This window comes from Saccopteryx leptura, chromosome 4 (genome assembly GCF_036850995.1).
Source record: "Saccopteryx leptura isolate mSacLep1 chromosome 4, mSacLep1_pri_phased_curated, whole genome shotgun sequence".
NCBI classification, from domain to species: Eukaryota; Metazoa; Chordata; class Mammalia; order Chiroptera; family Emballonuridae; genus Saccopteryx; species Saccopteryx leptura.
In genome coordinates, this window is record NC_089506.1 from 47,633,760 (window position 1) to 47,658,502 (window position 24,743).

The 24,743-nt window shown below is 38.1% G+C and overlaps 1 protein-coding gene and 1 non-coding gene across 4 annotated transcripts in view; both read left to right on the forward strand.

The window, feature by feature from the left end:
• The window catches only part of NALCN (sodium leak channel, non-selective), a 318,920-nt gene that overhangs the window by 204,178 nt on the left and 89,999 nt on the right, over window positions 1-24,743 (forward strand). For all 3 annotated transcript variants that reach the window (XM_066380606.1, XM_066380605.1, XM_066380604.1), the window contains exon 16: window positions 23,535-23,671. In XM_066380606.1, coding sequence (XP_066236703.1) covers window positions 23,535-23,671 — 137 coding nt within the window. The remainder of the gene's footprint in view (window positions 1-23,534; window positions 23,672-24,743) is intronic.
• Window positions 2,567-2,702, forward strand: LOC136404686 (small nucleolar RNA SNORA3/SNORA45 family). The gene has a single exon (XR_010751399.1). It is a non-coding gene; the product is annotated as a small nucleolar RNA SNORA3/SNORA45 family (small nucleolar RNA).

The following is a 24,743-nucleotide window of genomic DNA, read 5'->3' on the forward strand; positions in this document are numbered from 1 at the left end:
AGACAAAAAGAAGGAAATATTTGGCCACCACATAATTTTATGAAAGAAAAATAAAGTGAATTCAGCCTATTTAAAAAAAGGGGGAGGGGAAAGAAGGAGATGTGGATCAATGAAAGAACAGACCATATCCCCTCCCTAGTTCTTGGCCAGATTTCACCCTTTGTAGCTCAGTGGGGTGCAGTTCAGAGGAGGTTTAAATCAGACGTGCAACTGGATTGGGCTAGACTGATTTTTAATAATGAAAGGTGGTGAGAAAGTTATAGAATTGATCTAACAACAGCAACGAGATTTTTTTCTTTATTTATTGCTATGTTTCCCTGTCCTGGAGGGTCAGTGATGTCATTGTTGACTTCTCCTTGTGCTCTGCTTCCTGCACTTGCTCAGTAGAAGGCATACTGGGGAGGGGGGCTTGTCTGATATTCTCATACCATGTGACCGTTGGTTGTTATTTACTTTGGTGGTAACAAAAGAATGACTTAGATTATTTCTAGCAAACAGTCTATCTATATGCATGTTATTTTTTTAATGTTAGCCCTATTTCCATGTTGTTTTGCATAAAATGTTGATTAATATGAATTTTCATAGTTCATCTAATAAGCTCTTTTTATCAAAGTAGGCAAAGTTGAACAACTCTACAGTCTATGCCCAGCATACTCAGGCATGGTACTTGGAAAATGAATGGTTGTTGATTGAAAAGGAATTACTTAAATGGACAGAGCAAAGCTGTCCTCTAAAGTTCAAGGCCTGAATGTGGCAACTTCAGTAGACAATTTGTGCCTTTCATACCTCTAATTTAAAGTGTGGTATTTATTTTAAGGTAAATACCATTCTGATATGTAGTTACCTATATACTAAGGTGGAACATATAAGGAAATTTACAGTAGATAATCAGAGCCATATTTCACACAGTCAGAGAAAGAAGCCACAAAGAAGCAGAAGGGAGATGTCAAAATAAACCCTGTGGCACTAGATTGAAGTAAGAGTATCAGTATAAACTCAATTTATTTTTATTGTATTTTAAGATAGATAGATAGATACATACATACATACATGTATAGACAATACCTAGATACAGATAGATAGATACATGGGTGCATGGATGGATACATACTCATATTCATATATGTAGATAGATTCATGGATGATTCTATGGTTATAAGATACATACATACATACATAAGTACTAAATACAGATATATGTGTCACATGAGTTTCTATACATACATGTACTTCTCGGCTGTTACCTCTGAGTGAGCCTAAAAACTGTGCCATACCAGTAACAAGAAGCAAAGCCAGTGCCCAAGGTTTTTATTTTTACATACTATTTCCCAATAAAACAAATCAACACTCTTTGGAGAAATGGCTGATTATCTAGAGCTCAGCCAGGGAAGACACAAGATGAGACTTGAGTGTTCTGTGGAGCCAGAAAGTAAAGAAAGCTTTAAAAGAAAAAAGATAAGTAATGAATTCCTTGAGGTTTTTTTTTTTGTCTGGGAAACTTTTTATTTCTCCTTCAATTTTAAATGATAGCCTTGCTGGATAAAGTAGTCTTGGTTGTAGGTTCTTGTTCTGCATTACTTTGAATATTTCTTGCCATTCCCTTCTGGCCTCAAGTGTTTCTGTTGAGAAGTCTGATGTCATCCTTATGGGGGCTCCTTTGTAGGTGATAGCCTTTTTTTCTCTAGCAGCTTTTAACATTTTCTCTTTATCACTTAGCTTTGGTATTTTAATTATAATGTGTCTTGGTGTAGGTTTCTTTGGGTTTCTCTTTAGTGGAGTTCTCTGTGCTTCTTGAACTTGTGAGAATTTCTCCTCTGTGGAAAACAGTATGGAGATTCCTCAAAAAATTGAAAATCGAACTGCCTTTTGACCCAGCTGTCCCTCTTTTAGGAATATACCCCAAGAACACCATAGAACAGTTCCAGAAGGAGAAATGCACCCCCATGTTTATAGCAGGATTGTTCACAATAGCGAAGATCTGGAAACAGCCCAAGTGTCCGTCAGAGGACAAGTGGAATAAAAAGCTTTGGTAAATATATACTATGGAATACTACTCAGCCATAAGAAATGATGACATCAGATCATTTACAATAACATGGATGGACCTTGATAACATTATACAGAGTGAAATACGTCAATCAGAAAAAACTAAGAACTATATGAACCCCTGCATAGATGGGACATGAAAATGAGACTCAGAGACATGGACAAGAGTGTGATGGTAACAGGGGGTGGGGTGGAGGGGTGGGGAGGGGGTGAGGAAGGAGAGGGAGGGGGTAGGGGGAGGGTAGGGGCACAAAGAAAACCAGATAGAAGGTGACAGAAGACAGTTTGACTTTGGGTGAGGGGTATGCAGCATAATCAAAAGTCAAAATAATCTGGAGATGTTTTCTCGGAACATATGTACCCTGATTCATCAATGTCGCTGCATCAAAATTAATAAAAATAAGATAAAAAAATAAAAAGAAAAGAAAAAAGATAAGAACATATGGAAAGTGTAGAGGACCTAACTGAAGGAGCCCCCAATGGCCAAGGCAAGAGCAGTTGACCAATAAAATGAACAGCAACCGAGGCTAGAGTCATGCTTGGGTATCAACTATTGCCTTAGTGTGCTAGAGTCCTCGAAGAGTGAACTGCTGACCTTATTCACTGACTGTGGCCCCCCCCCTATGGCATAGTCAGTCACCGGGTTAGTGACATGCATCAGCTAAAAAAAAAAAAAAAATGAACAGCAGTATTGGGTTATAACCCAAAGAGTAAGATAAAGAGCCCCCAAACCCATACTTATATATAAATAAATAATTGCATTAAAAATGTAGGAGAAGGAAGAACTTTTTCTCACTGAATGATTTTAAATCATCAATGTAGAGAAATAAAAATAATAGAATAATAAATGAGGGAAATAGAAAATCACCATTAGAGCTATCAAGGTAAAAAAATGTCCAGACTTACAGAGAATTTTTAGAAGAGTTTATTTGAGCCAAACTGACAACATATGCCAGGGAGCAAGATTTCAAATGCTCCAGAGAATAACAGCTGTGCAACCTCTTTTATGCATCTGAAATTAAGGAGGCGATGTAAAGAGAATTGGAAAAGCAAGTGGGGATTGGATTACAGGATAGTTAACAAGATTATGTGCTCTCATGAGGGTAAATACAAGCTTCCTCTTCAAAGAGTGTTACTTCTGGTATTTCAAAGGTTGTTAACCTACATGCACAAGAACAATGGACCAGGCTGACTTAAAACCTTTTACTAAAGAAGTTATAGACCCAAGGCATGAGTGCCCACCATAAACTGCTCAGTTAGATTTGTGATCAGATCACCCTGTGCAGTTACTTTTCATAGAACCCCCCTTTTTTAAATTTATTATTTTATTTAGACAATTAATTTTAACGGGGTGACATTGATTAATTAGGGTACATAGATTCAGAGAAAACATCTCCAGGTCATTTTGACATTTGATTATGTTGTATACCCATCACCCAAAGTCAAATTGTCTTCCATCACTTTCTATTTAGTTTTCTTTGTGCCCCTCCCCCCTTCCTCTCCTCTTTTCCCCTCCCCCTGGTAACCACCACACTCTTGTCCATGTCCTTGAGTCTCATTTTTGTGTCCTACCTATGTATGGAATCATATAGTTCTTAGTTTTTTTCTGATTTACTTATTTCACTCAGTATAATGTTATCAAGGTCCATCCATGTTGTTGTAAATGATCCGATGTCGTCATTTCTTATGGCTGAGTAGTATTCCATAGTATATATGTACCACATCTTCTTTATCCAGTCATCTATTGAAGGGCTTTTAGGTTGTTTCCATGTCTTGGCTACTGTGAACAATGCTGCAGTGAACATGGGGCTGCATGTGTCTTTACGTAACAGTGTTTTTGAGTTTTGGAGGTATATACCTAGTAGAGCGATTGCTGGGTCATATGGTAGTTCTATTCTTAATTTTTTGAGGAATCACCATACTCTCTTCCATAATGGTTTTACTACTTTACATTCTCACACACAGTGAATGAAGGTTCCTTTTTCTCCACAGCCTCTCCAACACATGTTATTACCTGTCTTTTTGATAATAGCTAATCTAACAGGTGTGAAGAGGTATCTCATCGTAGTTTTGATTTGCATTTCTCTAATAGTTAATGAAGATGAGCATCTTTTCATATATCTGTTGGCCATTTGTATTTCTTCCTGGGAGAAGTGTCTGTTCATGTCCTCTTCCCATTTTTTTATTGGATTGTTTGCTTGTTTGTTTTTGAGTTTTGTGAGTTTTTTATATATTTTGGATATTAGGCCCTTATCTGTGCTGTTGTTTGAAAATATCATCTTCCATTTAGGTGGCTGTCTGTTTGTTTTGTTGTCAGTTTCTCTTTTTTTTTTTTTTTTTTTTTGTATTTTTTCTGAAGCTGGAAACAGGGAGAGACAGTCAGACAGACTCCGCATGCGCCCGACCGGGATCCACCCGGCACGCCCACCAGGGGCGATGCTCTGCCCACCAGAGGGCGATGCTCTGCCCCTCTGGGGCATCGCTCTGCCGCGACCAGAGCCACTCTAGCGCCTGGGGCAGAGGCCAAGGAGCCATCCCCAGCACCCGGGCCATCTTTGCTCCAATGGAGCCTTGGCTGCGGGAGGGGAAGAAAGAGACAGAGAGGAAGGAGGGGGTGGGGGGATGGAGAAGCAAATGGGCGCTTCTCCTATGTGCCCTGGCCGGGAATCGAACCTGGGTCCCCCACACGCCAGGCCGACGCTCTACCGCTGAGCCAACCGGCCAGGGCTGTTGTCAGTTTCTCTTGCTGTGCAAACGCTTCTTAGTCTGATGTGGTCCCATTCATTTATCTTTGCTTTCACTTCCCTTACCTTTGGAGTCAAATTCATGAAGTGCTCTTTATGGCCAAGGTCCATGAGTTTAGTACCTATGTTTTCTTCTATGTAATTTATTGTTTCAGTTCTTATATTTAGGTCTTTGATCCATTTTGAATTAATTTTAGTACAAGGGGACAAAATGCAGTCGAGTTTCATTCTTTTGCATGTGGCTTTCCAGTTTTCCCAGCACCATTTATTGAAGAGGCTTTCTTTTCTCCATTGTGTGTCATTGGCCCCTTTATCAAAGATTATTTGACCATATATATGTGGTTTTATTTCTGGGCTTTCTATTCTGTTCCATTGGTCTGAGTGTCTATTTTTCTGCTGCCAATACCATGCTGTTTTGATTGTCGTGGCTCTATAATATATTTTGAATTCAGGTATTGTAATACCCCAAGCTTTGTTCTTTTTTCTTAGAATTACTTTGGCTATTCAGGGTTTTTTATTGTTCCATATAAACCTGATGATTTGTTGTTTCATTTCTTTAAAAAACGATATTGGAATTTTGATGGGAATTGCATTAACTTTGTATATCACTTTAGGTAATATGGTCATTTTGACTATATTTATTCTTTCTATCCAAGAACAAGGAATATTTTTCCATTTCATTGTATCTTTTTTATTTCCCATAACAATGCTTTATAGTTTTCATTATATAGATTCTTTACATTCTTTGTTATGTTTATTCCTAGGTATTTTATTTTTTTGTTGCAACCATGAAGGGGATTATTTTTTTGAGTTGGTATATACAAAGGCAATAGACTTCTGTATATTAACTTTGTATCCTGCGACCTTACTGTATTGGTTTATTGTTTCTAATAGTGTTTTTGTAAAGTCTTTGGGGTTTTCAATGTTTAGGATCATATCATCTGCAAAAAGTGAAACCTTTACTTCTTCTTTCCCAATATGAATGCCTTTAATTTCTTTCTCTTGTCCAACTTCTCTGGCTAGGACTTCCAGCACTAAGTTGAATAAGAGTGGACAAAGTGGACAACCTTGTCTTGTTCCTGATTTCAGAGGAAAAGTCCTCAGTTTTATGCCATTTAATATGATGTTAGCTGATGATTTGTCATAAATGGCCTTTATTATGTTGAGATATTTTTCTTCTATATCCATTTTGTTGAGTGTTTTAAACATAAAATTGTGCTGTATTTTATCGAATGCTTTTTCTGCATCTATTAATAGGATGATATGGTTTTTGTTCTTTGTTTTGTTGATATGGTGTATTACGTTAAGTGTTTTACGTATGTTGAACCATCCTTGTGATTCTGGGATGAATCCCACTTCATCATGATGAATTATTTTTTTAATGTATTGTATTTGATTTGCTAGTATTTTGTTTAATATTTTAGCATCTGTATTTATTAGAGATACTGGTCTGTAGTTTTCTTTCTTTGTGTTGTCCTTGACAGGTTTTGGTATGAGGGTTATGTTGACCTCATAAAATGTGTTTGGAAATATTGTTTCTTCAATTTTTTGGAAGACTGAGTAGAACAGGAACCAAGTCTTCTTTGAATGTTTGATAGCATTCACTAATATAGCTGTCTGGCCCTGGACTTTTATTTTTGGGGAGGTTTTTGATAGTTGTTTCTATTTCCTCCCTGCTTATGGGTCTGTTTAGGCTTTCTACTTCTTCAAGACTCAGTCTAGGAAGATTGTATTCTAGGAATTCATTCATTTCTTCTAGATTGTTAAATTTGGTGGCATATAGTTTTTCATAGTATTCTCCAATAATTCTTTGTATATCTATGATATCTATGGTGGTTTCTCCTCTTTCATTTTGGATTTTGTTTATATGAGTCCTTTCTCTTTTTTCCTTAGTAAGTCTTGCCAAGGGTTTGTCAATTTTATTGATCTTTTCAAAGAACCAGCTCCTTGTTTTATTGATTTTTTCTATAGTTTTTCTGTTCTCTATTTCATTTGTTTATGCTCTGATTATTATTTCCTTTTTTCTGCTGATTTTGGGTTACCTTTGTTATTTTTCTAGTTCCTTATGATGTGAGGTTAAGTTGCTTACTTGTTCTCTCTCTTGTTTGTTCATATATGCTTATAGTGATATGAATTTCCCTCTTATCACTGCTTTTGCTGCATCCCAGAGATCCTGATATATAATATTGTCATTTTTGTTTGTCTTTATGTATCTTTTGATCTCTGCTTTTATTCTTCTTTGACCCACTTATTTTTTAGAAGTATGTTGTTTAATTTCCACATTTTTGTGGGTTTGTTTACTTCTTTTTTGCAGTTGAATTCTAGTTTCAAAGCTTTATGGTCAGAGAATATGCTTGGTATAATTTCAATCTTTCTGAATTTGTTGATGTTATTTTTGTGGCCCAACATATGGTCAATTCTTGAGAAGGTTCCATGTACACTGGAGGAAAATGTATACTCTGGCACTTTGGGATGAAATGTCCTGTAGATGTCTATCATATCCAATTGTTCTAGTGTTTCATTTAATGCCAAATGTTTAATGTTTTGTTTAATTCTTTATGGATTTTCTGTTTGGATGAATGATCTAGAGCCGTCAGTAGTGTATTGAGGTCTCCAAGTATGAATGTATATTTGTCGGTTTTTATTTTTAGGTCAGTTAGTAGATGTGTTATATATTTTGGTGCTCCTTGGTTTGGTGCATGTATATTAAGAAGTGTTATGTCTTCTTGATTCAGTGTCCCCTTTATCATTATAAAATGACCATTTTGTCTCTGATTACCTTTGCTGTCTTGTAGTCAGCATTGTTAGATATGAGTATGGCTACACCTGCTTTGTTTTGGATGTTATTTGCTTGGAGAATCGTTTTCCAACCTCACTTTGAATTTGGTTTTATTCTTGTAGCTTAGATGTGTTTTTTGAAGGCAGCATACAGTTGGATTTTCATTTTTAATCTATTCTGCTACTCTGTGTCTTTTTATTAATGAGTTCAATCCATTCACATTTAGTGTAATTATTGACACTTGAGAATATTCTATTGCCATTTTATATATTAGTTTCTGATAGCTTTGTATCTTGTTTGGTTTTTCTTTTTTGTTTTTCTATCATTTGTTTTTGTTTGGTTATATCCCATACTCTTTTCCTCTGTTTCTTCTCTTTTTAAGCCATGTGTTTCTGTGGTGATTTTTTCAGGGGTGGTTACCATTAAATAATAGAAAGGATACATATCATGTTCATTGTAATACATTATCTCATGAGTGTTTCTGCACTCCATTGTCCTTTGCTACTGTTAATCTTTGTCTTCTCCCCATTTTTGTTTTTGTTGTCACAGATTAATCTTGTTTTTATTGTGATCTTGATGGAGCTTTTACTTGTAGTTTTGTTTTATTTTGCTCTTTGTATCTGGCCAGATAACCCCCTTTAGTATTTCCTGAAGCAGGGGTTTTCTGGTGATAAATTTCCTCATCTTTTCTAAACCTGTGAATGTTTTTATTTCTCCTTTGTATTTGAAGGATAGCTTTGATAGATATAGTGTTCTTGGCTGGAAGTTCCTCTCTTTCAGAACTTTAAATATTGGGGAACACTCTCTTCTGGCTTGTAGAGTTTCTGCTGAGAAATCTGATGATAATCTAATGGGCCTTCCTTTATATGTTGTATTCTTTTCCCTGGCTGCCTTGAGAATTTTTTCTTTGTCATTGGTTTGTGATCATTTCATTATGATGTGCCTTGGAGCAGGTTTGTTAGGATTAAAATAACTCGGTGTTCTGTTTGCTTCTTGAATTCGAGGCTCTAATTCTTTCCACAGGTTTGGGAAGTTTTTGTCTTATTACTTGTTTGAATATATTCATTCCATTTTCTCTTTCTTCTCCTTCTGATATACCCATTATTTTTATGTTTCTCTTCCTGATGGAGTCAGACAGTTTTTGTAAGGCTTTTTCAATTTATTTAATTTGTGAGTCTCTCTCCTCTTTCTTCTGTTTTGTCTCTAGTTGCCTGTCTTTTATGTCACTAATTTTCTCCTCTATCTGGTCTGTTCTATTTGCTAAGCTTGTTACCTTGTTTTTCTTTTCATGAATTGAGTTTTCCTCTTCGTTTTATTCATTTTCATAGCTTCAATTTTCTTGGTGAAGTATTCTTTTTGTTCATTGAATTGTTTTTTGAGCTCTCTAAATTGTCTTTCCATGCTTTCTTGTACTTCCCTAAGTATTTTTAGGACTTCAGTTTTTAATTCTCTGTCATTTAACTCCAAAGTTTCCAAGCAATTGAAATTTTTTTCTATAAATTCTTCTTCATCTATTTGAGTTACATCTCTGTCTTTTGTATCCATGATATTTGATTTCTTTTTCCTTAATGGCATTTAAGAGTGCCATTGTTAATAACACTAATAAAAGATGATTTAAAAAAAAGAAAAGAAAAAAATTGAAAAAATACAGTGAAAAAATGAAAAGTCTATTGTCTTAAGTGGAACAAAAACTACATAGAATGGAGAGCCAGAGTTGGGGGGAAGTGACAAAGAGATAAAAAAATGAAGTAAAAAACAGACAAAATGCCACAAAGGAAAAATTTGAATCCAGAATAAAATAATTTGTTTGTGAATGACAATTGAATGAGAAAGAAAGTGAAAGAGAAAAGAAGAAAAAAAAAAAGAAGTTATGGTTTTTAGAATGTAATCCTCATAAAAATAAAAATAAAACAAGAATGGAAAATGTAACACCATGGGTTATGAAGTTCAAAATGAAAAGGAAAGAATAAGATGAAAAGAGGATAAAATGACCAAAGTGGAAAAAAAGAGATGAAAATGCCAGAAAGAAATGGAAAAAAAAGTTATAAAAATGTGAATTTTTCCTGGTTTTGAGAGATTATCTTCTTTTTTATTTTTTGCGGTGGCGCTGTACTACAGGTTTTGCTCCTTGGCACTCTTTATTGGAGATTTGCAGTTGATGTGTTGCTATGGTGATGATATAAGCTAGGCCTCAGTCCCGTTGGTAGGCAGGTCTTGTTAGGGTTTGCAGACTCCATCAATGGGAGAGTCAGTTTTCCCAGAGCCTCTCCCCACATCTCTCCTTCCTGAGCCAGCAGCCTGGGGACCCAGCTGTAAAGTTTCCCCAGCCACTGCTCGCAGAGCAAGAGGCTCTAAGAGTTGCCAAGTCTCCCCTCCAGCCCTGCTCAAAGCACAGTTCTGGATAAGGCTTTGCCAATGAGAGCTGCCAGCGTAAGCAGGCAGGGCAGGGAGTTGATTGCCTTTCAGGTGCCTTTCTAAGAGCCTCTGAGCATGTCTAGCATGCTTCAGTGCTCTGTGGGTCTACTCTCCCCAGGCTTTTTTCCCTTGTGCCCTGTTTGGAAGCCTGCAACCCAGCCCGCACAACTTCCACAGTGCTCTCTGAGGTCTGCTCCGTGGGAATGCACTTTGTAACCTGTATTGGCTGGCAGGAAGTTGCCCAGCCTCTGCCTGCAGAACAAGAGGTCCTAAGAGCTGCCAAGTTCCTCCTCTAGGTCCACTCAAAGCACAATTCTGGGTAAGGCTTTGTCAACCAGAGCCGCCAGCATAAGCAGTCAGGGCAGTGAGCTCACTGCTGGTCAGGCTCCTTTCTTAGGGCCTCAAGGTATGTCTAATTTTCCTCAGCGCTCTGTGGGCCTGCTCTCCACAGGCTTCTCCCTCGTGCTCTGTTTGGAAGCCTGCAGCCCAGCCCCCACCACTTCTGCAATGCTCTCTGAGGTCTGCTCCGTGGGAATGTGCTTTGTAATTTGTATCAGCTGGCAGGAAGTTGCCCCAGCCTTTGCCTGCAGAGCAAGAGGCCCTAAGAGCTACCAAGTCTGTCCTACAGGTCTGCTCAAAGCACAGTTCTGGGTAAGGCTTTGTCAACCAGAGCCGCCAGCATAAGCTGGCAGGGCTGTGAGTTGACTGCTGGTCAGGCTCCTTTCTAAGGGTATCCAGGTATGTCTAGTTTTCCTCAGCGCTCTGCGGGTCTGATATCCTCAGGCTTCTCCCTTGTGCCCTGTTTGGTAGCCCACGGCAAGCTGCTTGCGTGCCCAGCGCCCAGCTTCCACCACTTCTGCAATGCTCTCTGAGGTCTGCTCGGCGGGAATGTGCTTTGTAGCCTGTATTGGCTGGCAGAGGCGCCTGCCTTGACAGGTCCAGGCCTAGGGATCCCAGCCCTTATGCACTTCCCATACTGTTTGTTGGTTGGGGAGCCAGGACCACACAGAAACTCTGGCTACAGCCCACACAGAAGTCCACTGCTGACAGTCTTCAGCATAGCCCCTCCATCCATGAGCATGCATGCCCACGCCAGAGGCGCCAGGTGGAGCCACTCGCACCCTGCCCACGATCGCAGACCTGGAGTGAACAAAGCCCAAAGCTACTCTGGTGCCAGCCTCCGCAGGCAACCTCTGCCAGAGTCTGCTGCTCACACTAGCTGTGCATCTACAATCTCAGGCTGAGCCACCAGCGTACTCTCTCTTCGGCTTGACTCTCCCTAGCCCAGCTTCTTCCCTCTCCCCTAGCCCTCCCTTCCTCTCAGTTCCAAGCGAAAGCAGAATACTCCATTCTCCGTCTTATTTCCTTCAAAGTGGATTATATATTCAGCCACCTTTGCACCCAATTGTACCTTTTTTTGTTGTATGTGTATTTCAGATGCTCCTGAGATTATCTGTCTCTAGTTGTTGAATTTGTTGAAAGTGCAGGGGGAGATATCAGGAGCATATGGCAGTATTTCTCTGACGTCACTTAGAACCCCCTTTTTTTGGTCCACAGGACAATGCAGTTATAATTAGTACAGCCAAGATCTACAGATGAATGCTAAAATTAGTATGTGAAACTTTAAGGGAAAATGGGGGTATTTATATGGCCTGAAAGTATCTTCCCCAAAATCATTTTTTTAATTGTTATGATGGTTTTAATATGTGTCTACAAATTCTTTGATACTCAGAACTTCTTCCTAGGAGTAATTCTTCATTCCTGGAGTGTCAGGCACCTAGTGATTTGCTTCTAACTTATAGTATAAGGAAAGGGAAACATTGTAATTTCATAGTGAAGAAAATTACCAGACATACCTTTCTCAAGAGATTATGGCTAACATCACCACTATTAAGGCATATTGATGCCATGTACCCCTTATATCATAAGATAAGCATCTCAGCTTTATGGTAGTTGTTTAAAAAAATCCATAACCTCAGTTTAATCATGAGAAAACATCAGACAACCTCTAATTGAGGGGTACTTTACAAATTATCTGCCCAGTACTCTTTAAAACATTCAAGGTCTTTCAAAACAAGAGAAATTTGAGAAACTGTTACAGCCAAGAAGAGTCTAAGAAGACATAACAATGAAATATAATATGGTATTCTGGATAGGATTCTGAAACATGAAAAGGCATTCATGCAAAAACCTGGGAATTCCAAGTAACTTCTGCACTTCAGTTAGTGCAGAAGCATTGATCAAGTTTATTCTCTTAGTTTTTATAAATGTTCTATGATTATGTAAGATGCTAACATAGGAGACAGATGGGTCTAGGGCAGTGGTCCCCAAACCCCGGGCCACGGACCGGTACCAGTCCGTGGGCCATTTGGTACTGGTCCACAGAGAAAGAATAAATAACTTACATTATTTCCATTTTATTTATATTTAAGTGTGAATGATGCTTTATTTTTAAAAAATGACCAGATTCCCTCTGTTACATCTGTCTAAGACTCACTCTTGACGCTTGTCTCGGTCACGTGATACATTTATCTGTCCCACCCTAAAAGCTGGTCCATGAAAATATTTTCTGACATTAAACTGGTCCATGGCCCAAAAAAGGTTGGGGACCACTGGTCTAGGGTATCTTGAAACTCTGGACTATCTTTGCAGCTCTTATGTGAGTTTCAAATTATTTCAAAATAAATTTTTTTTTAATGGAGTAAGAATTTTCTATGATGGTAAACTCTAATAACACAACAGATAAACACATGCATTGGCTGTTGTGTTGCTTTGTTCTAAAGAGTAAATACCTTGAACCTTTATATCGTGAATATGTTGCATGAAATTTATAGTTAATTATGCTTTTTGATCTTGAAAAGTTGGGGCTGACCCTGGCTGGTTGTTTCAGTTGTAGAGCATCAGCCCTGGGTATGGATGTCCTGGGTTTGATTCCTGGTGAGGGCACACAGGAGAAGTTACCATCTGCTTTTCCACCACTCCCCCTCTTGCTTTGTTTTCTCTCTCTCTTTCCCTCCTACAGCCATGGCGCTATTGGAACAAGTTGGTCCTGGGCACTGAGGATGGCTCCATGGCCTCCACCTCAGGTGCTAAGAAGAGCTCAGTTGCTGAGCAATGGAGCAACAGCCCAGATGGGCAGAGCATCGCCCCCTAGTGGGCTTGCTGGGTGGATCCCAATCAGAGTGCATGCAGGAGTCTGTCTCTCTGCCTACTCTCCTCTGACTTAATAAAAAGAAAGGAAAAAGAAAAGTTGGGGCATATTTTTTCAGGATCCAAATCAAAAACATTTTTAGATTTTGTTTCTAATAGAAAAACATGAAATGATGTATCATTTCTTCTCTTCATCTTTACCAGTAATATAACTCATCTATATTTGGACAGATTTGTTGTGCTGGTTAATATGGTTGATTCAATATTGCAAAGAACTTAGAAAAGAACAATAGAGTAATGAGAAATATCACAAATGAGCCACTTCACCCTGTTAATGGGACACCATTGATGTTGCCTCTTTTGTTCTTCATCTTATCACCATCATATTATCATTGTCTTATGTGTATAAATGCACAGTGTGAGGCCATGGGGCTACAAAGAGTCCAGCCCTTAGTTAAAAATTTGTCCTCTTATTAAGGGAAAGGTAGAAGAAACACAGGAGGAAACGTGACTAACTCAGGTGGGAGTCAGGTTAGCAAGATGTGTCCAAAAATGATGAATAAAATTTTGTTAGCAAAGTGGAAGAAAACCTCCCATATAAAAGAAACAGCATGTACAAGACTACAGAAGTAAAAGCCCATCTATTGTTTGAAAATGTTTTGATGAGTGTTTAGAAACTCAGGCTCTGGCATCAGAAAGATTGTGGTCAAATCTCAGTGCTAACATTTCTAGCTGCATGACCTCAGGCAGCTGACGTAAGCTCCTTGGACCTTAGTTTCTTTATCTATAACATGCTAGAATATGGAGCTGATTATGTTACTTACACCAGGGGGCTATTTTGAGGGTCAAATAATATTAGCAATGCAAAGTGTTCAGCACAGTATGTAGCACGCATGTTCACTACTTCAACTACCAGTCGTTTTTATTCTGAGAAATCTTCCTAGAGGAGATGAATTCTGAAGAATGTATAAGAGTTAATCAAGGGTAGAAGTAAAGTGTGTTGCAGGCAGGGGAACAGGGTATTCAAAGGCACAAACGTGAAATAAGATTGTGTGGGAAGGATGCATAGACCAGTATTGTTAAAGTCTAAAGGGCAAGGCACTAAAGGTTACTGGATATCATGCTGAGAATATGAGCATTTTCTATACACAGTTCATTATCCTTGCATAACTTTAAGGACTGGGAACATGATGATGTTTCTTTTAATGGTATCCTGAAAGATGAATTTAAAGAGACAAGATTAAAATGGAAATGCAGTTAGGAGGGTTTAAGGAGTGGCAGTAAGATAAAACCTGGATGACCAAGTGACTGTTGGATTCAGCAACATAGAAAGAAATGTTGGTGACTGGCAAGAGCCAACCCACTAAGGTAGTGGGGAGAGACCTGGGACCAGAAAGGATGGAAGATGCGTGGGACACTAGTGTAGATAAACAGTGTTGATGGTGAGCACTGGCAACTCCTTTAAGAAGCAAGGTTGAAAAGGAAAGGCTATTAAAGGACATGCAATCAAGAGAAATGTTTGTCTCTCTCTACTTAAATTTTTTTTTTTTTTTTGTATTTTTCGGAAGCTGGAAACGGGGAGAGACAGTCAGACAGACTCCTGCATGCACCCGGCACGCCCACCAGGGGGCGACGCTCTGCCCACCAGGGGGCAATGCTCTGCCCCTCCGGGGCGTCGCTCTGTTGCGACCAGAGCCACTCTAGCGCCTGGGGCAGAGGCTAAGGAGCCATCCCCAGCGCCCGGGCCATCTTTGCTCCAATGGAGCCTTGGCTGTGGGAGGGGAAGAGAGAGACAGAGAGGAAAGCGTGGCGGAGGGGTGGAGAAGCAAATGGGCGCTTCTCCTGTGTGCCCTGGCCGGGGATCAAACCCGGGATTTCTGCACGCCAGGCCGACGCTCTACCACTGAGCCAAACGACCAGGGCCTCTACTTAATTTTTTTAAATCAAGAGACTCAAGACAATAAATCAATGAACACAGTGAAGGGGGGAAAACGGGAAAGGTTGGGAAAGGTTGGGAAAGGATGAGGTGGTCCTGAACTAGATGGAGGCGAGGGGGCAGTGGCACATATATGACATATGCACTGTCCTCTTCATTTCTCTCCATTCACTAAGATGAGATCATTTTCACAGAGAGCCACCCGTTCCTGTGGCATAGGGATAGCTTTGGTTTTTATAGCACATTTCCCTTGAGTAATTCAAATTATAGGCAATATGCTATCTCACTTATATATCTGGCATTTATATAAAAGAGTGAAGATCCTCATTTTTCATTTGAGAACATTGAAATTCTAGAGTGACTAAGAGATTATAAAACTGACCAAAATTTGAATTCACATCTTCTTACTCTTTTACTGTTTTTACTTAGAGTGTGCTGTCATCTACGCTTTCTAAATCAAAACAGAGAGGTCAGTTGTGTGAGAGCACTATATATATTCTGAATCCCCTTTGGTATGGGCTTTGTTCCTATTGCTTACTAAACATTCATCTCATAGCAAGAACCAAGCATCTAGTTTATGTGGAACTCTAATTTCATCTGAAATGAAGCAAAAAAATGTGCATTTTTATCATAATGAACATGTTTCTATGACTCAGTTAATTCCCTAATGGAAACAACTGTGTTTCAGTTGAGTAACACAGGAAGGATATAACATAAAATAGAGGATTTTGAACCTAGAAGAAAAAAACATACAAAAACAAAACTGTATTTATTTCTGCTGTCTCTAAGAAACCATTAATGGGATTTTTAAGGGACAATAACATGAGGAAAACTTATACCTTCAACATAATTTCATATTCTAGTTTTTCAGCAGTTTTCTTTTCACCTTTTACTAACTTGTTAGCATTTTCTTCTAGGCTAGCCTTATTGCAATGATTGTTTACTTTGCTGTACAGAGTATCCCTCTGAAGGAACTTTAAAGCCTGTAAGACCTTGGGTTTTAACAAGATCGCACAAGAGCATGAAAAGGAACATTTTTGTGTCCATCTTAGGGATGTCAGAAGCTGGTGTAAATGCACTAGCCCATAAGTGCTAAACCAGGAAGCACAGAGCAGCCACTCAATTCCCCAGAGTACTAGCTCCTCCGAAAACATCCCTCTGCTTCCCATTTCTTTCATGGGCATGTTGTAAAAATGAATGAGTAACAGCTCTTGAATCCGTTGAGAGATGTAGAAAAGGAAATGCCACATGCCATCAATCAGCTGAAGTTATTAAATTACTTTGAACATTTTGGGGTGCCAGATGTCATACAAAAATACAGCTTTTATGGTCCACATGCAAACTGAGAAATGGACCCTGTTTACATTCATAAAACCATGATTTGACCTTGGAACCACTGGGTTTATTAAAAATTTTTGTAAGTCCTGGACAGTTCGCTCAGTGGTAGAGTGGTGGCCCAGCATGTAGGTTTGATTCCTAGTCAAGGCACACAGGAGAAGTACTCGTCTGCTTCTTTCCCCTCGCCTTTCTCTCCCTCTTTCTCTCCTGCAGCCAGTGGCTCTTGATTGGCCCCAGGCACTGAGGCGCATTGGCCTCAGGCACTAAAAATAGCTTGGTACTCGAGCATCATCCCCAGACAGAGTTGCCAGGTGGATCCCAGCCAGGGCACATACAGGAGTTTGTGTCACTATCTCTACTCCTCTCACTTAAAAAAAAGAAAAAGAACACACAAAAAATACATTTCGGTCGCTTTCACCCCCTGATCTCTGCCGATTTCTCAAACAAGCGTGGACTAGACTTCAAAAGAGAACTCTTTCCAAAGTCCAGATGCTTTTTAAACTATTTTCTTTTAGAAGAATCACACCAAAAATGACCAAAAAAATTTTATTTAGTGTAATCCTTCAATTCAGCTATTTGCTGCAGCATTCAGAAAGGAGCTGAAACTGAATAATGTTTGAATATTTTAACAGAAGAAAGCACAGGCTGAAATATGGAAGATTTAAGCGATGAGGCAGAACAGGGTAAGTGTCATGCAGAGCAATTACACCCAACTCTCTGGAGAAGCACAAGTAAAGCAAAAGGCTTTCAGCCACCCAATGGGTAATGATATCTCAGCCAGACAGATGCTGAGCCAGAGAATAGCACTGAGCTTAGATGATTTATATTTTTTAAAGCTCAAGGTTTGAAATTTTTTTTCTTTGATTCCAATTTCTTTTTTGAAAATATGTGTGTGTGTGTGTGTTTGTATTTTAACCATGAGAGTCTTTTCCGAAGCTATCATCTGATCTATCTGTCGCAGCCAGACTTCAAGCTCAGTCGAAGCTGTTTTAAACTCCTTCCTTTGTACTTGTTCTTTACACTAGCTTTTTCAGTATAAAGAATAAAATCTTGGGGTTCTCTGCATTATATTTCTTCTATTCAGGAATCACAACCTTTGAAATAATTCCACGTGGACATTTACGATTAAAATTGCTCTATGTAAGGTCGGCTTTTATGATATAGAGAGCTTAAATGATGATCCATTTCTTATAGCCCATACTTCACTCATTGCCGTCCAAGTAGATTCAATCTTGGAGAACCTCTGCCTACAGGGTGTCGTGGGGAGCAGAGGGATGGCTGGTGGAGGGAAGGTGGATGAGGGGATGAGATCAGATAAGGTGGAGGGATTAGTGAAATTATATATACATAACAGAGATACAGATAACAGGACAGCAAATCCCAAAGGGAAGGGGGAGGGGTGGGCAATGGGGGACAAAGGGGTTGGGGTGAGGGAACTATATTGAGTGGAAACTTGAATTCATGTGAACACAATAAATTAAAATTAATTAAAAACAAATAAACAAAAATAAAAGAAAACAAACAAACAAAAAAAACTCTGCTCCAAGCAAGAAGGGGAAAGAATTTGGATTAAAGGTGGAATACCATTTTATCAGATATTAAGGAAGCTTTATAGTGGCTATACAGTATCTTTTAGGCTCTTTTTATATCTTAATCATAATCATGGAATGGGGAGAAGGAGTGGTCAAGGTTATGGTGATTAATGGCGGCAAAGAATGGATTAAATGATTCTCTGCTCACCTGCATCATCTACCCTTTTATAAAAAAAAAACAACTTTTTACTCTACTATAAGAAACATATAGAAAGAGACATTTTGCTGCATTTTTACAAACAAAATACACCAGCACAAAGATAAAAAATATATATATTGAAGCCTCTTAGGAGTCCCTTCTCTGTACACCCTTCCAGTTATTACACTTCACACACACACCCCGCCCCCCTCCCAGGTAACTGCTCTCCTGAGACCAAGCAGCATAGATAGTGTTGCCTGTGTTTTAACTTTATACAAATGTAAACATTCAGTATGTACTCTTTTGTTTCGTCTGGTTTCCACTGTTTAACATTATATTGTGAAATTCACAACTGCTGTGTGGAAAGAGGCCCCTTCCTACTAGTAGAAGATTCTATTTAGTGACTTAGTAGAGAGATCTGGTATATGTACCATTTGAACAGCCTCACATCTTTTACAATGTCAACTGGCCCTTCTGCACACCTATGTAGCCGCAATGCCTCATCGTCAGGGAGAGGGTTTCCAGGATCCTGAGGAACATTTGAGTCATTGAAAAGTGCTTCTTATTTGCTCTTTGTACTTTTACCATGAGATGATCAACTCATACTGCATTCTAACTTATTCAGAAACAGTTCTTGTGTTTTTACTCTCTAGAAGGTGTTATAAAAGTAAATAAAAAGTGGAATGTGGCCCCTAAGGGGCTTACAAGCTTTGGGAAGTATAAGTAGCTCTAATACAAAATAGAATATTTTATTTAAAAAAAACATATAGGTAAGGTGATTATTTTTTAATGCTGGTAACTGCATATGTTAAACATTGTATTGTGGGATATTTGATAAATATTATAAAATTTTATATATAAATTTATTCTAAGCATTCATCAGTAAGTTCATCAATGGCAGACATAAGTTCAGATAAAATTCCAGAGTCAAATTTTATTCTCTTCTGTGAATCTAGGAAAATCTATGCTCCACACAAACATATTTATTTAATCAGTAAATAGATATTTTCTGCTTATCTCTCCACCCCTCAGGGTGTACCTAAAATCCTTTCTTTTGTTTCTGTTATCTGCTGAAGAGTTTAGAGCTGCCACCTGATCAGTATAATTATTTATTCAATAAATATCTGTTTAGCTTACTTTATGTCAAATATTGTGACAGGCCCTTGGTGTGAAACAGTGAAAAGCCCCACATGTTCCTTGGCCTCCTACAGTCTTCGGTTTCAGCTTCAAGTGGGCGCATGCTGTAATTTCAAATAATGTTATACATAGTGGATGTAATAGTGGACCCAGTGGTGGCATTCAGCCAGTTTGTGCCAGGTCGGCAGAACCAATGCCTAATTTTTTGTTGAGTTTGGCGAACCAGTTGTTAAAATGGCTCTTGTAATCAGGGATCTCGCTAAGGTGGGCGCCTGGGCAGCTGCCCAATGTGGAAATCACAAACTTACCTTCCTTACTTTTTTTTAATGTTCATCTGCGCAACAGCATATTCTAAGCTTCCATAGTAATGTTCATTCCGTCCATAGGTGAAAAAAATTGCAAGTGAGGATGCCAATCAAGAAGCAGTATGGAAATATCCTAAATACAGTTTTATTGTTTTTGTCAGGTATTATTAAATATTTTTTCATTAATATTTTAAAATTCTTTTTTATAATCTAGTTTTGTGTATTTCTTTTCTTGTTCTTGTTTAAGTATTAAATGCATGAAATAATAAACTACCTTTCAATATAATGTTCTTTTCATACTTAAGATGGTCATAAGAGCAGAGAAAACAGTTGTTAAATTATCTGAATCTCACCACTGAGTATACCCCAAAATTCATGCCCACCCAGAACCTCAAAATGGGATCTTATTGGAAATCATATTTTTGCAGAAGTAATCAATTAAGATCACACTGGATTAAGGTGGGCCCTAATATCAATGATTAGTGTTTTTGTAAGAGAAAAGAGATTCAGATAGAAACACACAGGCAAAAAGGCATTGTGATGACAGAGGCAAATATTGAAATGATGCAGCCACAAGCCAAGAAACACCAGAAATTGCTAAGAAACTTGAAAAAGTCAAGGAAGGATTCTTCCCTAGAGCCTTCAGAGAGAGTACGACCTTTCTGGTACTTTGATTTAGGAACTCCAGCCTCCAGAACACTGAAAGAATAAATTCTTGTTAGTTTAAGATATCAATCTTGTAGTAATTTATTGTATTATAGCAGTTCTAGGAACCAAATACAATATATATTAGATTGAATCATAAGAAATTGTCTATTTTTTACTGCTTTGACCTACACAAATAACAATGTGGTCCAACCCAATATGCTATGAGAAAGCATATTGTGGTCAGAGAAAGCTTCTCTGAAGAAGTGCTAGTGGAGTGGAAATCAGAAGACCAAGTAGAGGTTAGTGAAGAGTAAGACAGAAGGGAAAAGAGAGGAGTTCCCAGCCGAGCCACCAGCAGGTACAAAACTTATGAGGAAGATGGTCCAGACAATTTTGAGGAACTGGAAGAAAATGACATGACCGGAATATAGTGTAAACATAGGGCCAGATGAGGCTGGACAAGTAGGAGTAGCCAAATCGGGATTGATTGCGACTTTTGTTTTAAGAGCAATGGAACACCACTGAAGGGGTTAAGCCAGAAGGTAAAACTATTACTATGACCACAGGATGGAGAAAAGATTCCAAGGAGCTGAATGAAATGGGGAGACCATGGAAGAGAAAACAGGAGACCAGGTGGTGTCTTCAACTAAGGAATATTGGTAGAGCTCAAGAGAATGGACAAGCAGAGAGATTTTTAGAAAAGAACCTCATTTTTTTTTGTTTTGATGACATATCCTGATTAATATACCATTTGTGTCTTTTGAAGACATTTAATTCTCATAAAGTATACATAACAGTCTTCGTGCATCTAGAACCCCAATGTTGACTGACATAGTCATGTGTGGCCATTCTGCTGCCCAAGGAGTCTCTGAAAGTAGAAGTAGCACCTCTATTTTTTTATTCCTCTCTTTTCTCCTCACCTTGTGTTCCCAGCACTTTGTTTGTATCATGGCTAGAGTAACTATATATTTTATTGTCATCTGTTTATATAACTATTTGTTGTAATATGGGCTGTGTGAGGGCAAATGCTGTGTCTTAGTTATTTTTCTATCCCTAGAATTTAGCAATGAACCTATGGCCTATGAGATTTGATTTACAAGAGCCCACACCAACGTTTAAATAAATCTGTCAGCAAATGCATGAATTAAATACCTTATTTCTGCTCTGTCTTCTCAGCCCATCTTTAGCCTTATATAATTGTCTTTCTTTCAAATCTGATTTAACTTATTAACTGCATTTTCTTTTTCTGTATACTCTACTTACCCTGAGAAATATTTTTCTCCTTGTGTCAATGAACTTTTGGAAAAAAAAGTCTCTTCTTCATGAATATCTTTATTTATATATAGAACCATTTTTCTAATTGCCTGGATCTCATGGAGTTACTAACCATTTATGCTTTGTGCCTTTGGGAGCTAATGTTTTATCACTGTCATCACCATAACCATCAAATTATTGAGAACGTGCTGTGCTCAGTGTTCCACTTAGGGAGGGAGGGAGGCAATGAGCAGCAGTGGCCTCTTCCCTAAATGAGATTACCACTTAAGACAGGATACCAAAGACAAGCCACAGAATTAAATAAGACATACAAATGGCTAAGGTAAAATGTTTATATTATGTAAAGCAAAAATGTTAGAACAGATTATGTAGTACAATGAGGAAGAAAGCACATTCCTCTGAACTAGAAATGAGATAAATCTCACTATGAGCTCAAAACCAATTGGACTACTGAGCTATATATTGTATTAATCATTGCAGCCTGGCCTGACTGGTGGTGGTACAATGCATAGAGTGTCAACATGGGATACTAAGGTGTCAGGTTCCAAACCCCAAGGTTACCAGCTTGAACACAGGCTCACCACCTTGAGTGTGAGTCTTTGGCTTAAGCATGGGATCTTTGAAATGATCCCATGGTCACTGGCTTGAGCCCAAAGGGCGGTGGGTTGAAGCCCCAAGATCACTGGCTTGAACAAAGGATCACTGGATCTCCTTGAACCCCCCCCCCCCATCAAGGCATGTATGAGAAGCAATCAATGAACAACTAAAGTGCCACAGCTATGAATTGATGCTTCTCATCTCTCTCCCTTCCTGTCTCTCCCTCCTCTCTCTCTCTCTCTTAAAAAAATGCAGCCCTGTGTTTCCTCTAAATAGTTGAGATATCCCCCATATGGGTACAAGCTAAGACTTGCCACCTATCTTTCTGTTATAAGAACTCTCATTCTAATCCTTCCACAAATATAAAGCAAATTGTAATTATAAAGGAAAAGCATACTTAACAAGGAACAGGAAGCTGATGACTTTGGAAACATGCTTTACTAACCCCATTAAAAAGGCTGCCTGGATTAGATGTATTCTTCAAACAGGATTCATGTTCAAAGATGCAGTTTTTCGAGTCAGGAAAGGATATGGGGTGGACATGGAAAGGTAAAATCCGGTCTGCACAGAGTTTGGGAAGGAGGGAAATTGTCAGTAGAAAGTAACAAAGAGCCTCAAGAGAAGCCGGCCCTGGAAGGGAGGGTGAGAAAGTATAGATACTAGTACCTCATATTTTAAGTCAGAATTCTGTCAGCCAAGTCCATCTTTGTGATGTCTACTCAGCTCAGCCTTGGCTCTGGTTTGTGATGTTAAGACTTGTGTTTCCTGAAACCTCACTTATAGAAATATAGAAACCATCTTATAAAAAAAAATATGTGCATACATACATGCATACTTATCATTTGCTTATCATTTCTTTCAAAGATGCTTGATGATAGATATGTAATGTAACAATTCCCAAGCATCTTTAGAATTAAATAGAAATTCTTCCTTTAGGTGCCAAATGTGTTTTTTCCATTTTGAGCTTTTCTTTTTAAATCTGCTACAATAAATTACATATTTTCTTGACATTTTTCCTTCTTTTCAATTATTACCACTTAGGATTTTCATTTATTATTATTTTTTATTCTTTTGGTTTCTAAATCTAGCATATATTTCTAAAACAAATTTGACTCTTAACTATGTTAGTAATAAATAAGTCAAGAATAAAAAATGGTATGAAAAGGGACTTCATTTAAATATATTGTATAAATATTTTCTTCAAATTTTTTTTCTGGTTCAGTTTTTTGTTTAGTTTTTATTTTTGTTTTCCTGATGCTCAATTTGAGTACTTGAAGAGCAAATATATGGCAGGGGACATAGTAGACTTGGTGGTTCTTTGCTGCCATCTACTGCTTCTCCCTGTAACAACTCATTGTTTCTTTCAAAAAATGAATAATGTATGACTTACAGTACTATAGTTTCCCTTTTTCTCCTTATTTTTTTTTCTTTAGTTGAAGCAAAGTGAAGCAAATGCAGACACCAAAGAAAAACTCCCTTTGCGCCTTCGAATCTTTGAGAAATTTCCGAACAGACCTCAAATGGTGAAAATCTCAAAACTTCCTTCAGATTTTACAGTTCCCAAAATCAGGTATGAAACTTATGTCTTTGTTTATCTCAAGTACATTGTAAAAGTCTCATCTTAAATCTGATTCATCCCTTCTTTCAAATTCATATAGGTGTGGGGTTTTTTATTTTTTTTTTTTTTTTTAAAGTTATTCTCTTTATTTCTACTCTCCTTGCCTATTTTAAAGGCTGTTGACCCCTGTGAGCAGTGCTTTTAGAGCAGTGGCATTTGACAGGTGTATTAACCTAGGCAAGGAAGTTGCTTTCTTCTTCTACTTGAGCTGTTCCTCGGGGATTTGGCTTCCCAGATAACTGGCGAAGGTGCTCGAGGTAACAGAGTTGGCAGATGGACAGCAGCCTCGGGCCCTCAGCCACATAAGGATAAAATAGACTCTGAGGCCTTTTTGTTTTCAAGTCAATAGAGAAACGCCACTGTCCAGGTTTTCAAAGCACCGTAACAGCATTTGTTCAGAACGCCGTATCCGATTACAATAGAATTTGTCTTCTACTTTTTGAAAGGAGAATCATGGCATCATCCACTCATACCAATTTGATTTTCTACCACTTTGCCCTCCAGGTAAGCAGTTGAATAGAAGATGCTTTAAAACACTTAATTTTTAAAATTAAGGGAAATTCTTCCAGGTAAAGCAGAAAAATTATAAACAGAACCAGAATAATATGAAACATGACATTTTTATGTAATTAGTTTTTAAAATAATTCTATGGGGCAGTTATGAAAGTATGAGACTAGATATGGTACAGTAATACTTAAAATTCAAATAAAATATATTTGTACTTCTGATTTTTAAAAAAAATTTAAACCTGAAAATATGAAGTATAAAAACTATAAAACTAGATTTAAGATTAGTGGTTATTTGAAATTATTTGAATTCTCACCATGCTTTAGAGATAAGATGACGTAAGTTTCTTTTGAGTTATTTTGAGTCTTTAAATGCAAAATTACCCCTCAGAGATTCTTAAGATGAATGGAAGTTCAGAGAAATGAATTAATTCTTTCAAGTCTTAGAGGGGAAAAAGTATCTTATTACCACAATAGGATTAAAGACGATTATGAATTACTGAATAATATTACTTAA